The 19,679-nt window shown below is 47.1% G+C and overlaps 1 protein-coding gene across 1 annotated transcript in view; it reads right to left on the bottom strand.

The window, feature by feature from the left end:
* LOC144483360 (uncharacterized) overlaps positions 1 to 19,679 on the bottom strand; it is a 461,390-nt gene that overhangs the window by 1,907 nt on the left and 439,804 nt on the right. Inside the window, exon 3 of the mRNA XM_078202077.1 lies at positions 4,341 to 4,347. Within this exon, the coding sequence (XP_078058203.1) occupies positions 4,341 to 4,347 (7 nt within the window). The remainder of the gene's footprint in view (positions 1 to 4,340; positions 4,348 to 19,679) is intronic.

The following is a 19,679-nucleotide window of genomic DNA, read 5'->3' as shown; positions in this document are numbered from 1 at the left end:
ATTTTAGCTTTCTCTCCATCTTTCTACCTGTCGCCCATAACTCTTGACACCCTTGTCAATCACAAATCTGGCTAACTCATCCTGGAATATATTCAACCTGGAATATAACAACCTTCTGAGGGAAGTCGAAAATATATAACGTAGCTACAGTTCCATCTTACAAGTCTATGGATTCTATTTAAAAATGAACCTGGATGGGTACTTGAAGGAAATAAATTTGCAGGGGAACGGAATATAGAGGGGAATGGGACTGGATTGTTCTACAGAGAGTCGGCATGGACTCGAGTTACCAAATGGATTCCTTCTGTGCTGTAATGGCTCTATGACTGGAAATACATAACAGCAACAGCATTATATTACAAGACTAGAAATAATAAATGTATTTTGTTACAGGACCACAAATAATATATCTAATCTGTACCATATAACAACAGTAGATATATCTCGTCCTATATTAATTTACTTTCCACTTAAATGTCAGCCATCTACTGGCTGAACCAGTCCTTTAATTGTGAACATCAGGAAAGAGACCATCCTTTTAGCCAGACAAATAAATGTGTCAAGCTGAGGGAGCAAAGGATGTCAATGTCTTTCAGAGAGAGAAACCTGGGCCAACCTTTCCAGAGTCTGCAGCCTCCCTGGATTCACTTCCTTTCCCTTCACTTGCTGTAAGTGGGCACGGTGGTACAGTGGTTAGCACTGCTGTCTCACAGCGCAAGGGACCCGGGTTCGATTCGCGGCTTGGGCCACTGTCTGTGTGGAGTCTGCACGTTCTCCCTGTGTTTGCATGGGTTTCCTCCGGGTGTTCCGGATTTCTCCCACAGTCCAAAGATGTGCTGGTTAGGTCATTGACCCGAACAGGCGCCAGAGTGTGGCAAATAGGGGAATTTCACAATAACTTCATTGCACTGTTAATGTAAGCCTTACTTGTGACTAATAAATAAACTTTAAAAATTTGAAGTTCCCAATTTACCCAGAATGAGAAAAGAAATGGAAAGAATGAGAAAATAAAGAGTTTTACTCACAGATACTGGAGGAAGTTTCAGTCTGTCTGAAGCTCAATCTTCATTCACACAAAGCCCTCTGATTGGCTGGAGGACCAGGGTCCTTCCGGTCCTCCAACTCTTCCCATTGGTCAACACGTCAACAAGAAGGCCAGGAGGTTAGGCGCACCCTGCACATGCGCTGTTGCTCCTCTCCTTTGGACATGCGCAGTCCAGGGCCGGTGGGACGGGGAGATCACCGAGCGGCTTCTCACTCTGGCCGGAGCCGCCAGCCGGTTGCCTGGAAACCTTGGCTCGATGTGGTGCAGGGGGAGGGGAACAATGGGTGGGGTGGGGCTCCCGGGTCCGCGCGCCCGGGGCTGCTCACTGGAACCCGGAGACGTCACCGCGGAGCACAGTGATTCCTATTGGCTGATTCAGGCACTGCTCCATTGTGACATCACAATGCGGAAGTTGTCCAATGAGCTTCAGAGTGAAACTCCCTCCTCTGGACAACATCTGGGAGGAAATCAATGTTTCCCCCTTTCCATTTCTTTTCTCATTCTGGGGGAAATTGGAGACTTGCAGCAACTGAAGGGAAAGGAAGTGAATCCAGTCGGTATATTCCACACATTTTTAGCCCAGTAATTTAGACATCTGTCTGGCAGCCTGCATGGAGATTTTCAGCTCTCTGTGTCTAGGACAGGAAGCAGTGAGCATGGATCTGTCAATCAGCCTCAATCAGCACCTTCAGGAGAATTGGGAGGGTGAATATTAGATACAGCAGAGTGAGAATGGAGGGAGAGTGTGTGGGATGGAGATTTACAGCTTTTGGGCAATGAGAGGGGAAAAGAAACTGGTATTGGCTGTTCTGAATTTCTAACCTGTGCTGACAGTGATGAATTTTGTAAATTCTTTTTGCAGGATATGAGAAGGTGAGGATTTACAGGCAGAAATCTCAAACTAAACGTCACTCTATTCATTGGGACCTGAATGCTATTGGCCTTTGAATCTAGAAGGAGAAATGTTTCTCTGTCCTGTCTGCTTCAGAAGGTTTTGAACATCAGTGTGACTGGACAGACACACACACACCTGACTGAGAGTGTTCCAGTACACAGACTGAAGAAAGAGCTTTAACCAGTGACACAACTGAAAAAAGCATCTCAACATTCTCAGCAGGGAGAACATCATTCCTGTGTTCTGTGTCAGACTTAATTGATGGTCTAACGTGGGGAGTCACAAGGACACCCGCACCACGGAGAAACCGTGGAAATGTGGGGGCTGTGGGAAAGGATTCAGTTTCCCATCTCACCTGGAAATTCATCGACGCAGTCACACTGGGGAGAGACCATTCACCTGCTCTGTGTGTGGGAAGGGATTCACTCAGTTACCCAACCTGCTGAGTCACAATCTTGCTCACATCCAGGAGAGACCGTTTAAATGCTCTGACTGTGGGAGCGGATTCAAAAGCTCTCAGGTACTTAGGGTCCACCAGCGCATTCACACTGAGGAGAGACCGTTCAGCTACTCTCACTGCACAAAAAGATTTAGAACGTCATTCAACCTGCGGGTACACCAACGAGTTCACACCGGGGAGAGACCGTTCACCTGCTGTGTGTGTGGGAAGGGATTCACTCAGTCATCCAGCCTGCTGAGACACCAACGAGCTCACAAGTGATGACAGGGATTGGATTTTGCTGTTATTGCTGCAGTTAATCACATCCAGGACTGAACCATGATCATTCTGACAGTGGAGTGGGAGGATTGGAGTGTTTCTTTCTGCTGGACTGTGCGGTCTCACAACTTGCCTCCAGTTGATGGTCTTTGAGTGTTGGTTGTGAAAACCTATATATTTCACATGGATCACAGAATCAAAGGGTTGTTTAGAGGGTAAAAGACATTTAGTTTACATTTTAATGTGGAATCTGCGAAAGCAGGCCAAGTTGCCATAGTGATGGGCTGTGGCCTTCAGAGATTTCATTTGTTGAATGTATCTGGCTGTTTCTCACTGAAGGCAGTTACAGATTTGGTCTTGTGTAGTCGGTCTCTCATTCGCAGTTGGTGAGGGGGGAGAATGCGGGTTGATTTACCTGGCTCAAAGCCAGAGGGAGAAATCTCCAGTGAACCTCAGAGTGAGAGGCAGTTATCCTTGTGGCAGGAAGCAGTCAGCTTGGAAGGAGCTGAGGTGAAGCTGCAGGAGCAGGCTGGGGAAATACAGTCGGCCTATCCAAAGTCAGGGCTGGAAGGCAGTGAGGCTCAGGCTGGAGCTGAGGATCCCACAGTCATGGGGTCTGAACGAAATTCTGACAGGTCAAAATAACCCCAATTACCCATTAGTAATGTAGATTTCATATTGGGTAATGACAGAGCGGGCAGTATCGTGTTTCCACAACCTGGGAAAGTGGGCCACAGTTCGGAGATTATCCCTGTGAGTAAAACCTCCTCACCTATTTGTAATCCAGTTAAACAAAGAACTGATTTAAGTAGAAATACTGAAGTACCCACCCAGCGATGGACAGAACAGAGGCAGCAAAACTATCTGCAGAGACACAAATTCAACATTCTCAACAGGAAGGACTAAGAACTCAAAGTGACCCTGAAGGGTTAATAACACCAACCATTGAATGGAGTGTGCCTGTCAGAGCTGGAACAATACAGGACACAACAGCAGGAGTTCAATCAAATACACTCAGATTGAGGAGAATGGCACCAGGGATGAGGGACTTCAGAGAGATTGGACAAACTGGAATTGTTCAGTTTTGATCATGGAGTGATTCGTACAGAGAAGGAGGCCATTCAGCCCATCGATTCAGTGTCACCTCTCTGCAGAGGAATCCAACAAATCCCATTGCCCAATTCCATCCCTTTAATTCATCAAATTCATCCAAGTGCCCATTAAATTTCCTGTTGAAATTGTTTATTGTCTCCGCTTCCTCTACCCTTTTCAAGGTTATTCCCACTAGCTGTGGAAAAATATTCTTCCTCACATCCTCTCCTGCCTCTCTCAACCAAAACCTTAAATCTGCATCCCCTTCGTCCTTGTCCCATCAGTTAATGGGAACAGCTTTTCTTTTTCCACCTTATCTAAACCAGTCCGAATCTTGTCCACTTCTGTCAAATCTCCCCTCAACCTCATAGAAACATAGAAAAACTACAGCACAAACAGGCCCTTCAGCCCACAAGTTGTGACGAACACATCCCTACCTTCTACACCTACCTATAACCCTCCATCCTATTACGCTCCATGTACTCATCCAGGAGTCTCTTAAAGGACCCTATCGAGTTTGCCTCCACCACCACTGACCGCAGCCGATTCCACTCGCCCACCACCCTCTGTGTGAAAAACTTACCCCTAACATCTCCCCTGTACCTACCCCCCAGCACCCTAAACCTGTGTCCTCTCATAGCAGACATTTCCACCCTGGGAAAAAGCCTCTGAGAGTCCACCCGATCTATCCCTCTCAACATCTTATACACCTCTATTAGGTCTCCTCTCATCCTTCGTCTCTCCAAGCAGAAAAGACCGAGCTCCCTCAGCCTATCCTCATAAGGCATGCCACTCAATCCAGGCAACATCCTTGTAAATCTCCTCTGCACCCTTTCAATCTTTTCCACATCCTTCCTATAGTGAGGCGACCAGAACTGAGCACAGTACTCCAAGTGTGGTCTGACGAGGGTCTTATATAACTGCATCATTATCCCCGGACTCCTAAACTCAATCCCTCGATTGATAAAGGCCAGCACACCATACGCCTTCTTAACCACCTCCTCCACCTGCGGGGCCGATTTCAGAGTCCTATGGACCCGGACCCCAAGGTCCTTCTGATCCTCTCCAGTACTAAGAGTCTTTCCCTTTATATTGTACTCCTTCATCACCATTTGACCTACCAAAATGGACCACGACGCATTTATCTGGGTTGAAGTCCATCTGCCACTTATCCGCCCAGTCTTGCATCCTATCTATGTCCCTCTGTAACTTCCTCCAGACATCCCTCCAGAGTATCCACAACCCCACCAACCTTTGTGTCGTCGGCAAACTTACCAACCCATCCCTCCGCTTCCTCATCCGGGTCATTTATGAAAATGACAAACAGCAAGGTTCCCAGAACAGATCCCTGGGGCACACCACTGGTGACCGACCTCCATTTAGAAAAAGACCCATCTATACCCACTCTCTGCCTCCTTTGGGAAAACCAGTTCTGGATCCACCGGGCAGCAGCCCCTTGGATCCCATGCCCTCTCACTTTTTCTAGAAGCCTTGCATGGGGGACCTTATCGAACGCCTTGCTAAAATCCATATAAACCACATCTACCGCCTTCCCTTCATCAATGTGTTTAGTCACATTTTCGAAGAACTCCACCAGGCTCGTAAGGCACGATCTGCCCTTGACAAAGCCATGCTGAGTATTCTTGAGCATACTAAACCTCTCTAAATGCTCATATATCCTGTCCCTCAGGATCTTCTCCATCAGCTTACCAACCACTGAGGTTAGACTCACCGGTCGGTAATTACCTGGGCTATCCCTATTCCCCAAAAGATGTTTAAATCTTTTTCTACAGACACACTTACAATCAGGATCTGATGAATGGAGTGACTCTGGCAGGTTTTGGTCTGATGTCTGGTTTGAGTTTCCCTTCAAATTTTGTCGTCAAATTTCCTGTAAAAAAGATCATCACTGTCAGTCAAGAATAGAAATTAAGCGAGAAACATTTCTCTTGGGTTGAGTTTTCTGTGTGTAAATCCTCCCCTTCTAACTCCCTGTAAAAGGAGTTTCCAAAGTCCATCCCTGCCAGTCCAGGAGAGAAATCCACAACATTCTCTCCTCCTGCTGACAGGGAGCACCGCGCATGCGCACTATTGCCCATCGCCCCGAGAAAGATGGCCTCCATCAACTCGGGGCCTCTAAACTCAGGCATCTGCGGTCGCGGCCCCGAATGGTAGGAACGCGGCACTGAGCAGTTATTATTCGGGTTCTCCTGTCTCCACTGGATGCTTATGAAGCCTCTCCACCCACCCCGCCGCCTGCATTACCCTCCAGAATAAGCCGTTTCCCTGGAAACCCGGAGCCGATATAACCGCCTTCCCGCTACTGCGGCAGCAACATCCACTGCGCATGCACTTTGGATCTACAGTACGCATGCGCAGAGTTTGCTGTAAGGATAGATCATATTCTGATTCACTGTGAATGCTGGGTAAGATAGCCACCATTGAAGTATGTTATTGCATTAAAAAAATATGTTTTGTGATTCAATTACAACTGAAGCCAAAGCACCAAGGTACAAAATGAAAATAACGAATACAGCAGCTAATGTCAACAGGCACCACAGCTCTGTCCTGAGTTTAATTAATAGCGGAACAAACCTCTACACCTAAAGATGAACTCCTTGGAGTGTCAGCTGGTGTAACGAACTGATTGATTTACCATCCACCCCCTCTCCACACACACACACACACACACACACGGACTTGACAATAAGAATGAACTCATGGTTGATCAAATCCTTTGAACTTTTAAATATGTTAACAGAAGGGGAAAATGAATAAATCCATTTACACACATAACATATCTCATAGAAATCATAGAAACCCTACAGTGCAGAAGGAGGCCATTCGGCCCATCGAGTCTGCACCGACCGCAATCCCACCCAGGCCCTACCCCCACATATTTTTACCCGCTAATCCCTCTAACCTACGCATCCCAGGACTCTAAGGGGCAATTTTTTTTTTTAACCTGGCCAATCAACCTAGCCCGCACATCTTTGGACTGTGGGAGGAAACCGGAGCACCCGGGGGAAACCCACACAGACACGAGGAGAATGTGCAAACTCCACACAGACAGTGACCCGAGCCAGGAATCGAACCCGGGACCCTGGAGCTGTGAAGCAGCGGTGCTAACCACTGCGCTACCGTGCCACCCAGATGGTCTCTTTCTGGTGTGGCTGTGCTGCTGTCAATAGGATAACTGACCACTTACATTCCAGAACTGACTGAGTCAGCACTGCCCTATTTCCAAGACCAACATTGAGGGGCAGCACAGTGGTTAGCACTGCTGTCTCACAGCGCCTGGGACCCGGGTTCTATTCCCAGCTTGGGTCACTGTCTGTGTAGAGTTTGCACATTCTCCCTGTGTCTGCGTGGGTTTCCTCTGGGTGCTCTGGTTTACTCCCACACTTCAAAGATATGCGGGTTAAGTGGATTGGCCATGCTAAAAATTGTCAGGGGGACTAGCTAGGGTTAATGCATGGGGTTATGGAGATAGGGCGTGGGTGGGATTGTGGTTGGTCCAGACTCGTTGGGCTGAATGGCCTTCTTCTGCACTGTAGGATTCTATGATCCTTGAAAAGGTACGAAATCAACTGCATAACTGCAAATAGTTTTATTTCCAAAACTGTATGAGAATTCCCACCTGACTCTATTGATTCAAGGAAACTTTGTTAATTTTAAAAATGTCCATGAATACTGCAGAGGCTTCGGCAACTCTTCCGATGTTGTTGTTTGTTAACTCAGATTTTTCAGAAAGAGAATTGAACAATCGTTTGAAAGGAGAAATAATGCACGTTTTTATGAAAGGGAATGATATTAGGACTAATTGTATAACTGTTTGAAAATAAGCACAGACATGATGTGTCTCCTCATGAGCTGTTATTTCACGATTGTTAGATCAATGTCTCTCCAACATTCCAAAATATCCAGTCCGAATTCTATCTCTGCAAATCAAGGTCACGAACTACAGCATGACGACACAGTTTGAAATACTCTGCAGTCCCTTTGAGATGCTGACCGTGACGTGTGTCTGTCGTGTACTGATTATCATTCACCTCACACTCTGAAAGATCCCCAGTTGAAAGTGAGAGGGGGAAAGTTTAAAAGAGATGTAAGGGGGAAGTTTTCCAAGAATGGTAAATTTGTGGAACTCGCTGCCCCACAGCATGGTGGAGTCTGAATCGTTGAATGGTTTCAAGGAGGAGATAGATATATTTCTGACACAAAAAGGGATGAAAGATATGGGGAACAAGTGGGGGGATCGATTTGAGACCAGGTAGAGATCAGCCATGATCTGATTGAATCGTGGAGCAGGCTCTAAGGGCTGAAATTGACCTACTTCTGTTCCTATAAATACAAGTTAAGTGAGAGTTTATTGGTCACAAGTAGGCTAACATTAAAATGCAGTGAAGTTACTGTGAAAATCCCCTAGTTATTACTGTATCACAGCAGCTCGTTTGCACAATGTGACTGAACCATCACATCAATACTTGGAGTAAATGACTGGGCTGAGACCTGGCTTGAATAAAATCATGAGGATCACTTATCATCACAGAATCTGAGAAATTTACAGCACAGGATGCCATTCAGCCCATCATGCCTGTGCCAGGTGAAAATGAGCTATCCAGTTTAGTCCCACTTTCCAGGTATAGGTTGACGGCCCTATAGGACACAGCATGTCAAGTCCATACCTGAATACCTCTTGCATGTGAACATTTCTGTCTCCACCACCCTTTCAGAGAGTGAGTTTGATTCCCCACCACCCTCTGGGTGAAAACATCTCCACGTTTTTCTAATCCTTCTGCCAATTGCTTTACCTCTCTGCCCCTTAGATCTTGACATCTCCGTTAAGGAACTAGGACCTTCTGAGCCACACTCTCTGGCTAACCACCCCCTAACTAGAATGGTGCTGAGTACTCTAGCTGTGATCTAGCTAGTGTTTTTAGTAGTTCCAGGATAACCGCTCTCTCACCTTCCATTGATTCAGTATAATGGAAACTGGGAGTTGCAACCTGTCAGCATTTGAAAGATATTCATAAATGATTGGAGGGTTTCTTACAGTTGGGATCTTTCTCTGTTCTGTCCACTCGATGAGTGAGATAAGACTTTCTCCTGTGAATATCCAGCTGGAGTTTGGGCCCTGATGTGTTTCCTTGTTCATCTTGTTGACTCTAAATATTGAATCTTGTGGTTTCAGACACCAGCTAATCAAACTCCCAACAAAAGATTGTCTTTTACTAATTGTATTAATAGCACTGCAATAATACAGAGTATAGTTACCCCATCCAGAGAACAGGGAGAATTTGATGGGAGAGTCCGATGTGGGATCGACACGGACATCCACAGAACTGGCAGTTCATGATGTTGTTGTTAATGCTCAAGGGGGATGGGGGGAGCTCTGCGGCTCCGCTCCACCTCTGGTCTTGCTCTGCGGCTCCGCTCCACTTCTGATCTTCCTCTGGATACCTCGGATGTTGAGAGTTTGGTGATGATGGTCCTTGAAACTGAACCAAATTTCAGTGCTGCCCCCACACATGCCGGTCGCCACAGTGTTTTCCCGAGAGAGGTGGTCCGCAGTGCAGAAGTTTGTGAGGATATATTTTACGGGGTCCGTGTGTCATTTGTATTGACCACCTTGATGTTGTTTGTCCTGAGACAGTCTCCCATCGGGAAACTTCAACACATTGGACTTGGTCTCTTGAAATAAGTCATGAATATGGATTGTTAATAAACTCCTGTCCTGCTTCTTGAGCTGTCCCCTTAATAAGAACCTGCCAACCTGAAAATGACACATCAATCCCTTCTCTTTGTCCTTTAACAACTCCTTTACCAATGCTAATATTTCACCCCCAGTGACATGGGCCCTTATCCTGTGTAACAACCTTGTGTATGGCACCTTATCAAATAGCTTTTAGAAATTCAATCATACAAATATTCTCTGGTTCCCCTTTATCTAACCTGTTAGTTACCTCCTCAACAAATTCTACTCGATTTGTCAAATTCTTTCATAAACCAATGTTCACTTTAGAACACATGTTCTAATTTTCTAATTGTATTGTTATCACTTCCTTAATGATAGATTCCATTAAGGGATTCATTAATTCATCCAACCTTTTGATACACCAGCAGCTCCATACAGGGGATCGACCGTTCACCTGCTCTGTCTGTGGGAAGGGATTTTCTCATTTATCTTATTTTCTGAAACACCAGCGAGTTCACACTGGGGAGAGGCCGTTCACCTGTAATGTCTGTGGAAAGGGATTTATTCAGTCATCCCACCTGCTAACACACCGGCGAGTTCACAAGGGACTGCAAGGTTTGGATTCTACACTTATTGATGCTGTTAATCATATTCAGGTCTGAATCATCTTCACTCTGACTTTTTTCTTCTGTTGAGGTTTGATATTCTGAATAAATGTGAAATCGACATTTGATTGAATCATTGTTGTAGATTTTTGTCTTTTCCATTTGAGTGTTTAACATCACCAGGCTGGAGCTCAGAAAGGGCAATCTGAGGGAGGATCATACAGTAGGAACAGAACTTCATTCTTGACCCAGTCCTTCAGGGTCTCGCTGAGAGGGACAAACAGCACTTTGGTCTTTTTCGTCACTTTTCACTGACAGCAAAGTCCCCGCGTGGGTGAATCCTGAGGTGTGTAAGAAATGTGTCCCAGTCGTTCTTTTCCATGGTTCCGAGCTCCTAGACACGGAAAAGAAGCTCCTTTACAACTGTGTTTAGAGTCAGGAAGAACAATGGTGAATGCTGGAAACGTGCTGTCAAAGATTGGTGTCAAACTGGGATCTATTCCTGACTGAGAGTGAAACGGCAGGTTTAGGTTTCCAGACTAAAAATGCAAAAAAGTCTAAAACATTTTAATGTGTGTGTGTGTCAGTCCTGGTTTATTGAACAGAAACTGGCTTCAAATAAATTGGTTGAAGTCTGCATCAAAGTAGCAGCTGGAGACGTTCAAAGGAGCCTGTTCACTGCTGGGACAATTAGACAACAATTTGATTCCCAGATAGAGAAGGAGCTGCAGTGTGTGTCCAAGAATTCTCAGTTTTGTTGTGTGCTTCCCATCCACTATCCTTCTAAATAAACCTCACTCCTATCAGCCTTTAACCATTATGAACAGAACAGAGAGAAGCTGAGCAGCATCAGAGCCCTGACTGACCATTTCAGAATGAGTGATGTATTCAGCTGAAGGTTCCTGTTGGTAGTTTTCTGGGTGATCTCCTTATTTTGATCATTCTCAGTGATCCCTGGGTGTGAACCTGCTCTCCTCTCTTTCAGACATTCACTCACTTAGCATCTCCTCTCTCTCAGAAACTCAATCACTCAACATCTCTCATCTCTCTAACACTCACTGAACGTCTCTCTCTCTCTCCAGGCATTCACTCACACTTACCTCACCTTCCACCTCTCTTACACTCTCACCTCGCTCCTCTCTTACACTCTAACCTCTCTCCTCTCAGAAACTGTCTTCGTCACTTAATGTCTCTCTATCTTTCTTTCAAACACTCACTCATTTAACCTTCGTATTTCAGATAATGCTTAAACTTATTCATTGTTTTCTCTCTCTCATTATCTCTCTTTGAAAAAGCACAAACACACTTCATCTCTCTTCACTGTCTGAGAAAATATCTAATTGATGGAGATTCAGTCCTCTCTGTTTCTCTCTCCCACTTCCTCTGACAGCCCCTGACTCACTTTAAATCCCCTCTTTTCTGATAACCCTCTTTGGGAAAACTCATTTGTTCTCTAATTCCTCCTCATTTCGCCCAGTGATGACCCTCAGTCCATCTCCCAATTCAGTGAATGTGTTAAAAATCCAATTAATCTCCTTTCTTTATTGTTTAAAATGGGAATGGAGGTGAATGTAATGCTGAGACCAGTAGCAATCTGTGTGGTTGTTCTTGATGCTGTCAGAGTGAGTTCACCCTCACAGGAAGGAAGACTGTTCACGGTGATAACATCAAACTGACGCCGGCTGTTTCATTCTCAGGTAACACAACTTCCTGTTTCTCTGCTGCCGGTTCAAAAACGCACATCTCACTTCTGAGCAGAAAATAAATCCAGGCACAACAATCTGGTGAGAACGGGCGGCACGGTAGCACAGTGGTTAGCACTGCTGCTTCACAGCTCCAGGGACCTGGGTTTGATTCCCAGCTCGGGTCACTGTCTGTGTGGAGTTTGCACATTCTCCTCGTGTCTGCGTGGGTTTCCTCCTGGTGCTCCGGTTTCCTCCCACAGTCCAAAGATGTGCGGGTTAGGTTGATTGGCCAAACTCAATTGCCCCTTAGTGTTCCGGGATGCGTAGATTAGAGGGATTAGCGGGTAAATATGAGGGTTAGGGGTATTAGCGGGTAAATATGTAGGGATATGGCCTGGGTGGGATTGTTGTCGGTGCAGACTTGATGGGCCGAATGGCCTCTTTCTGCAGTAGGGTTTCTATGGTTTATTAACAGTTCTATGTTTATAACATCTGTCAATGCGGCCTTTATCTGTCCACAGAGTCAGGGCAGAGTCACACAGGTCACTTTGTGGTGACATTTACAAATGAGCCTGTTATTTCTGTTCAGAGTTTCCATTCCCCGGATATAACCAGCTGTGTTTGTGGATCAGTTACTGAGTTCCCTCTGCTCCCCATAGCCAGGAACTGATAGCCTGCTCCCTCATATTGTATATCATTCTCTCTGTATTGCTTGTTTCCTCTGTTTCTCAGCTTTTATCTTTGACCACCTCATCTTTCTGCTTTTTAAAATCTCTCTCAGTTCTTCTCTCAGTCTTTCTGTCTCTCCCTTCCTCTGTAACTTTCTCAGGCTCTGATTGTTCCTATCTAATCGAGATGTTCAAAATCATGAAGAGTTTCTGATTGATTACAGAGGGAAAAACAGGGAGAAAAGCAGAAAAACACGGCAGATCCGGCGGCATCTGTTCAGAGAGTTAACATTTTGAGTCCATATAATTCTTCAGGGCAGGAAAAACATGGGTTATCCATCTTAGATCAGGGAATGTGCTGGGGAGATTTAATAGAGGTGTTTAAAATGACAAATGATTTATGGTAGTGTCAATGGAGAGAAATTATCTCCCAGGAGCAGGAGGGTCTGTCGATGGAGAGAATCGATTTCCCCGGTGCAGGAGGGTCTGTAAGCAGAGGACACAGAGATTTAATTTAATTGACAACAGAATTGGAGGGGGTGATAAGGAGAATGTTTTACACAATAACTTGATATGATCTGGAATGCACAAACTGACAGGTGCTAGAAGCAAGTTTAATAGTAGCTTTCAAAGGGAATTGGATAAATACTTGCAGAGGATAAATTGGCAAAGTTATGGTGAATGGGATTAATTAGACAGTTCACTCATCTTTGTGACATTCTGAATGTATCTCTCCTCAGGTTTTAATATTTGATCTTTTCGATTATAATGTGTCTCAAACAGAAGATTAAAATATTGGGTTTGATGAGCTGTCAGATCTCTTTCCTGTGTGTCTGTGTAACTTGAGAACTGGAGATGACCATGAGGAGGAACTGATTATTTTCAGTTCCTCTAACAGATACACCTCAGATATCAGAAATCCCTGGAGTTTCCCATGTCCTCATTATTCTCGCCTCGAGTATAACAGCTCTCAGTCAGGCCGAGTCAGTCACATGTGTCTCTGTCATGATGTTTCCACTTGTATTTTATCACTCACCTCCCAGTGACACTCACCATAACACAGACACCTTAAAATATCATTGTTCCCTTGCACTTTGTCCTCCTATTATAATCAAATGTTTGTTGGGCCTCTTGTCTCCATTAATGTCAGATTACCTGCAGTTAAAATGACCTCAGAGACACTGAAACTGCAGTTGTAAAATACAGCAGAATTGGAATAACAGACAGGTTCTTGTCTGATAATGACAGTGGCAGAGTAACACACATCGGAATTTAAATACATCATATCAATAGACCATAACTCACTCACACTATCAAATGAAACCGAAACTTTGGTTATGGTGCACGAGATACTGACTGTATTACCATTACATTGGATCTAATGCTGTGTTCACTAACATACTGCAACGTGACTCTAAATATTTTAACAAACATTGTATTTGTTACACTCAGAGTAAGTCAGTGCTTTGCTGTGTTGTCTCTGTGCCCCATCTCCACTCTGAATGAATTGGAGCCTGTGTGTGTCATTGTTACACTGAGACTCTCTCACTGTTATTACTAATGTGGAGATGCCGGCGTTGGACTGGGGTAAACACAGTAAGAAGTTTAACAACACCAGGTTAAAGTCCAACAGGTTTATTTGGTAGCAAAAGCCACAAGCTTTCGGAGCCTTAAGCTCCTTCTTCAGGTGAGTGGGAATTCTGTTCACAAACAGGGCATATAAAGACACAAACTCAATTAACAGAATAATGGTTGGAATGCAAATACTTACAGCTAATCAAGTCTTAAAGGTACAAACAATGTGAGTGGAGACAGCATCAAGACAGGCTAAAGAGATGTGTATTGTCTCCAGACAGGACAGCCAGTGAGACTCTGCAAGTCCAGGCAAGCTGTGGGGATTACAGATAGTGTGACATGAACCCAATATCCCGGTTGAGGCCGTCCTCATGTGTGCAGAACTTGGCTATCAGTTTCTGCTCAGCGACTCTGCGCCGTCGTGTGTCGTGAAGGCCGCCTTGGAGAACGCTTACCCGAATATCAGAGGCCGAATGCCCGTGACCGCTCAAGTGCTCCCCAACAGGAAGAGAACAGTCTTGCCTGGTGATTGTCGAGTGGTATTCATTCATCCGTTGTCACAGCGTCTGCATGGTTTCCCCAATGTACCATGCCTCGGGACATCCTTTCCTGCAGCGTATCAGGTAGACAACTTTGGCCGAGTTGCAAGAGTTTGTACCGTGTACCTGGTGGATGGTGTTCTCACGTGAGATGATGGCATCTGTGTCGATGATCCAGCACGTGTTGCAGAGGTTGCTGTGGCAGGGTTGTGTGGTGTCGTGGTCACTGTTCTCCTGAAGGCTGGGTAGTTTGCTGCGGACAATGGTCTGTTTGAGGTTGTGCGGTTGTTTGAAGGCAAGAAGTGGGGGTGTGGGGATGGCCTTGGCGAGATGTTCATCTTCATCAATGACATGTTGAAGGCTCCAGAGGAGATGCCGTAGCTTCTCCGCTCCGATGAAGTACTGGACGGCGAAGGGTACTCTGTCCACCTTGTCCCGTGTTTGTCTTCTGAGGAGGTCGGTGCGGTTTTTCGCTATGGCGCGTCGGAACTGTCGATCGATGAGTCGAGCGCCATATCCTGTTCTTATGAGGGCATCTTTCAGCATCTGGAGGTGTCTGTTGCGATCCTCCTCATCCAAGCAGATCCTGTGTATACGGAGGGCATGTCCGCAGGGGATGGCTTCTTTAACGTGTTTAGAGTGGAAGCTCTCCACTCACATTGTTTGTACCTTTAAGACTTGATTAGCTGCAAGGATTCACATTCCAACCATTATTCTGTCAATTGAGTCTGTGTCTTTATATGCCCTGTTTGTGAACAGAATTCCCACTCACCTGAAGAAGGAGCTTGAGGCTCCGAAAGCTTGTGTGACGTTTGCTACCAAATAGACCTGTTGGACTTTAACCTGGTGTTGTGAGACTTCTTACTGTTATTATTGGACAAGCAGCAAATCACCGTCACAATGCCAGGCTGATTGACGGCAGCGCGGACCAATGGGAAGAGGGGACAGTGCTGGAGGACCGACATGGAGCGGTCGGTCCTCCAACCAATCGGAGCGAACGAGGGGCGGGGCCAGCTTTGACTGGAGCATGCGCAGTGTGAGTAATGGCGATGGGAAACGGCTTTTGTTCTGGTCTCGGAAATCTGTTCGAGGTGATTGGCGGTACGGAGAGAGCAATGGATCGTCCAGGTGGGTGGAAACGCTGCGTAAGCATGTTGTGTCAGCCGTAAACCGCGGAAGAGAACTTCCCGGACCCAGTTTGTACCGAGCAGGGCTGCTGCTCCTCATGTTCGTCCCGGGTTAACGTTCGCCATCTTTATTGGGGGCAATATGCAGCAGTGCGCACGTGCGGCCGCCATGTTTGTAGAGGGCAATGTTGTCAATCAGTGGGAGGAGCTTGTTCCCCAGTGTTCAGAATGGAGACAACTTGTCCATCAAACTGCATCAACCGTCTGAGTCCCAATCTCTTATTGATGAGGCAGAGCGGTGACAGAGAAGGAAAAAGAAAGGAAAATAAAAACAGTAAATGCTGGAAAATCTCAGCAGATCTGACAGCATCTGTGGAGAGAGAATAGAACCAACGTTTTGAGACTGGATGACCCATAGACAGAGCTTGTACACGTGTAAACAGAGCATGTAAACTTTGACACCTCCATGTACCCTTGTACACCTCGATCAATCTACTTTGCTCTAAGGAGAACAACAAAGAACAATACAGCACAGGAACAGGCCCTTCGACCCTCCAAGCCCGTGCCGCTCCCTGGTCCAACTAGACTATTCTTTTGTATCCCTCCATTCCCACTCCGTTCATATGGCTATCCAGATAAGTCTTAAACGTTCCCAGTGTGTCCGCCTCCACCACCTTGCCTGGCAGCGCATTCCAGGCCCCCACCACCCTCTGTGTAAAATATGTCCTTCTGATATCTGTGTTAAACCTCCCCCCCTTCACCTTGAACCTATGACCCCTTGTGAACGTCACCACCGACCTGGGGAAAAGCTTACCACCGTTCACCCTATCTATGCCTTTCATAATTTTGTACACCTCTATTAAGTCTCCCCTCATCCTCTGTCTTTCCAGGGAGAACAACCCCAGTTTACCCAATCTCTCCTCATAACTAAGCCCCTCCATACCAGGCAACATCCTGGTAAACCGCCTCTGTACTCTCTCCAAAGCCTCCACGTCCTTCTGGTAGTGTGGCGACCAGAACTGGACGCAGTATTCCAAATGCGGCCGAACCAACGTTCTATACATCTGCAACATCAGACCCCAACTTTTATACTCTATGCCCCGTCCTATAAAGGCAAGCATGCCATATGCCTTCTTCGCCACCTTCTCCACCTGTGACGTCACCTTCAAGGATCTGTGGACTTGCACACCCAGGTCCCTCTGCGTATCTACACCCTTTATGGTTCTGCCATTTCTCGTATAGCTCCTCCCACATTATTTCTATCAAAACGCATCACTTTGCATTTATCGGATTGATCTCCATCTGCCATTCCTTTGCCCAAATTTCCAGCCTATCTATATCCTTCTGTAGCTTCTGACAATGCTCCTCACTATCTGCAAGTCCTGCCAATTTTGTGTCGTCCGCAAACTTACTGATCACCCCAGTTACACCTTCTTCCAGATCGTTTATATAAATCACAAACAGCAGAGGTCCCAATACAGAGTCCTGCGGAACACCACTAGTCACAGGCCTCCAGCCGGAAAAAGACCCTCTGTCTTCTGTGACCAAACCAGTTCTCCACCCATCTAGCCGCCTCCCCCTTTATCCCATGAGATCCAACCCTTTTCACCAGCCTACCATGAGGGACTTTGTCAAACGCTTTACTAAAGTCCATATAGACGACATCCACGGCCCTTCCATCGTCAACCATTCTGGTCACTTCTTCAAAAAACTCCACCAGGTTAGTGAGGCATGACCTCCCTCTCACAAAACCATGCTGACTATCGTTAATGAGTTTATTCCTTTCTAAATGCGCATACATCTTATCTCTAAGAATCTTCTCCAACAACTTCCCCACCACGGACGTCAAGCTCACCGGCCTATAATTACTCCGGTTATCCTTCCTACCCTTCTTAAATAACGGGACCACATTAGCTATCCTCCAATCCTCTGGGACCTCACCTGCGTCCAGTGACCAGACAAACAACCCCAAGTTATCCAGCCGAACATTGGAACTATAATTCCTCATCCCTGGAACCACTTTGATAAATCTCCTATGCACCTGGTCAAGGAGCCTCACATCCTCCATAATGTGTGGTGATCACTGGTTTGCACAGACCCAGGTATTCTGTGTTCCTGTCTGTGATCTCATCGCATACTTACAATTGCACAGTGACATCACCCCCGCTCCCCGGGGATTTGCTCAACTGGGAGATTTTTCTCTGATGCCAACGCATCAGTCCAGCTGCAGGCTCCAGCAGGAGATTTTAATATTAAAATCAGTTAAATTGTTTCAGAGGTGAGTGTTTGTGACCATTCACGGGCGCGAGTTCTCATCATAAACCAGGTGTTCGCCTCCATGCTGTGGTACCGGCTGGTCCCTTTGACCCCTCCCCCTGGCTTTGTAGCCAATATCCAGAGAACCCTCCTGCGGTTCTTCTGGGACAATCGACTGCACTGGGTCCCTGCTGCGGTCCTGTATCTCCCGCTTGAGGAGGGCGGACAAGGTCTGGTGTGCCTCCGCACTCAGATAGCGACCTTCCGCCTCCAGGCCCTGCAGAGGTACCTTTACGTTGAGCCCCCTCCACAGTGGTGTGCCATGGCGACGTATTTCTTCCGCCAGTGGCACGGCCTCAATTATGACGTGCAGCTCCTGCATATCGAACTGGGGCGTGCTTCGACCGCCCTGCAGGAGTTGCCCGTCTTTTACCAGGACCTCCTCACTGTCTGGAACACGGTCGACTCGCGACGCAGCTCCCCCCCATCAGGAGTAGCGGCTCTCGTGCGAGCGCCGCTGCTCAGGAATCCGCTCCTCCAGCCGTATAACTTCAGGTGGCTGGCGGAGAGGAGGGCTGTGGACGCCGGGGTGACCAGAATCGGGGACGTGCTGAGCGCGCGGGGGTGTCCAAAGCCAAAGCCATCCAAGACCTTAGGACGGTCATGCTCGGCCCCAAAAGTGCACGCGGTCTTGAGGCGGCACATGCTTGCGGTGGAATCCCGCCCGAGCGTTCCCCTGTTCGGGCGGAATTCCGCATTGGCCCAAAGCCTCAGCCCCCTCCCCTGGGTGAGGTGCCCCACAGCCTGAGCCGCCTCGCGGAAATGTCATCCGTGCCTTTTTCTACCGCGCGGAGGCGTTTCCTGTGCGGGCTGCTGCTGCACACCCTCCACTACTGCCTCCTCGCCTGTCGCCCGGATACACCTTGGCGGGCCTTGTTGCTGCCGGGCAGTGGAGGTCCTCAGTGGAGGTCCCTCTACGGAGGGATCTCCCCCAATTACGTCGGGGACCTGGGGTGGAGGGTGATGCATGCAGCAGTTCCGCACAACCGTAGGATTCACTGGTTCACGGGCTCCGAAGACTGCCCTTTCTGCGGCCTTGTGGAGTCCGTGGACCATGTCTATGTTGAGTGTCTTAGGCTGCACTCCCTTTATGTTTTCCTAAAGAACCTTTTGTTGATGTTTTGTCTGCACTTCAGTCCCACGCTCCTGATCTACGGACACCCGGTGCGGAGAGGGGAGGGTCGGGATGGCGACCTCCTCGTGAACCTGCTCCTGGGCCTGGCGAAACACGCCATTTACCGGTCCAGGCTGCGGGCGATCGAGGGGGCCGTCCATCCTGACTGTCTTCCCCTCTACCGCGGCTACGTTCGCGGCCAGGTGTCCCTGGAGAGGGAGCATGTGGTGTCCACGGGCGAGGTTGACGCCTTCCGCGCCCGCTGGGCACCGCAGGGGTTGGGGTGCATTATTGACCCTAATAATCACATTTTAATTTGATGTTTTTAAGTTTCCTTTGTATTTTGATTTCTGTTCGGGCTGTTCCCCCTCCTTTTTGGGGAGCTGCCCCTTTTACTTTGTCCTGATTTAATCTGAGTTTGTTTACTTGGTTTGGTTTGACCTAAAAAGAGGTCTCTCTGAATGAATATTGGGTACAGACAGACTCAAACTTCCTTCTGTCGCCCACATCTGTGAGTAAAACACATTCTTTTATCCCCCTTTCCATTTCTTTTCTCATTCTGGGGGAAATTAGGGACTTGCAGCAACTGAAGGGAAAGGGAG

The sequence above is a fragment of the Mustelus asterias genome, unplaced genomic scaffold (genome assembly GCF_964213995.1).
Source record: "Mustelus asterias unplaced genomic scaffold, sMusAst1.hap1.1 HAP1_SCAFFOLD_63, whole genome shotgun sequence".
NCBI classification, from domain to species: domain Eukaryota; kingdom Metazoa; phylum Chordata; class Chondrichthyes; order Carcharhiniformes; family Triakidae; genus Mustelus; species Mustelus asterias.
This window is presented reverse-complemented; position numbering and strand designations above follow the sequence as displayed.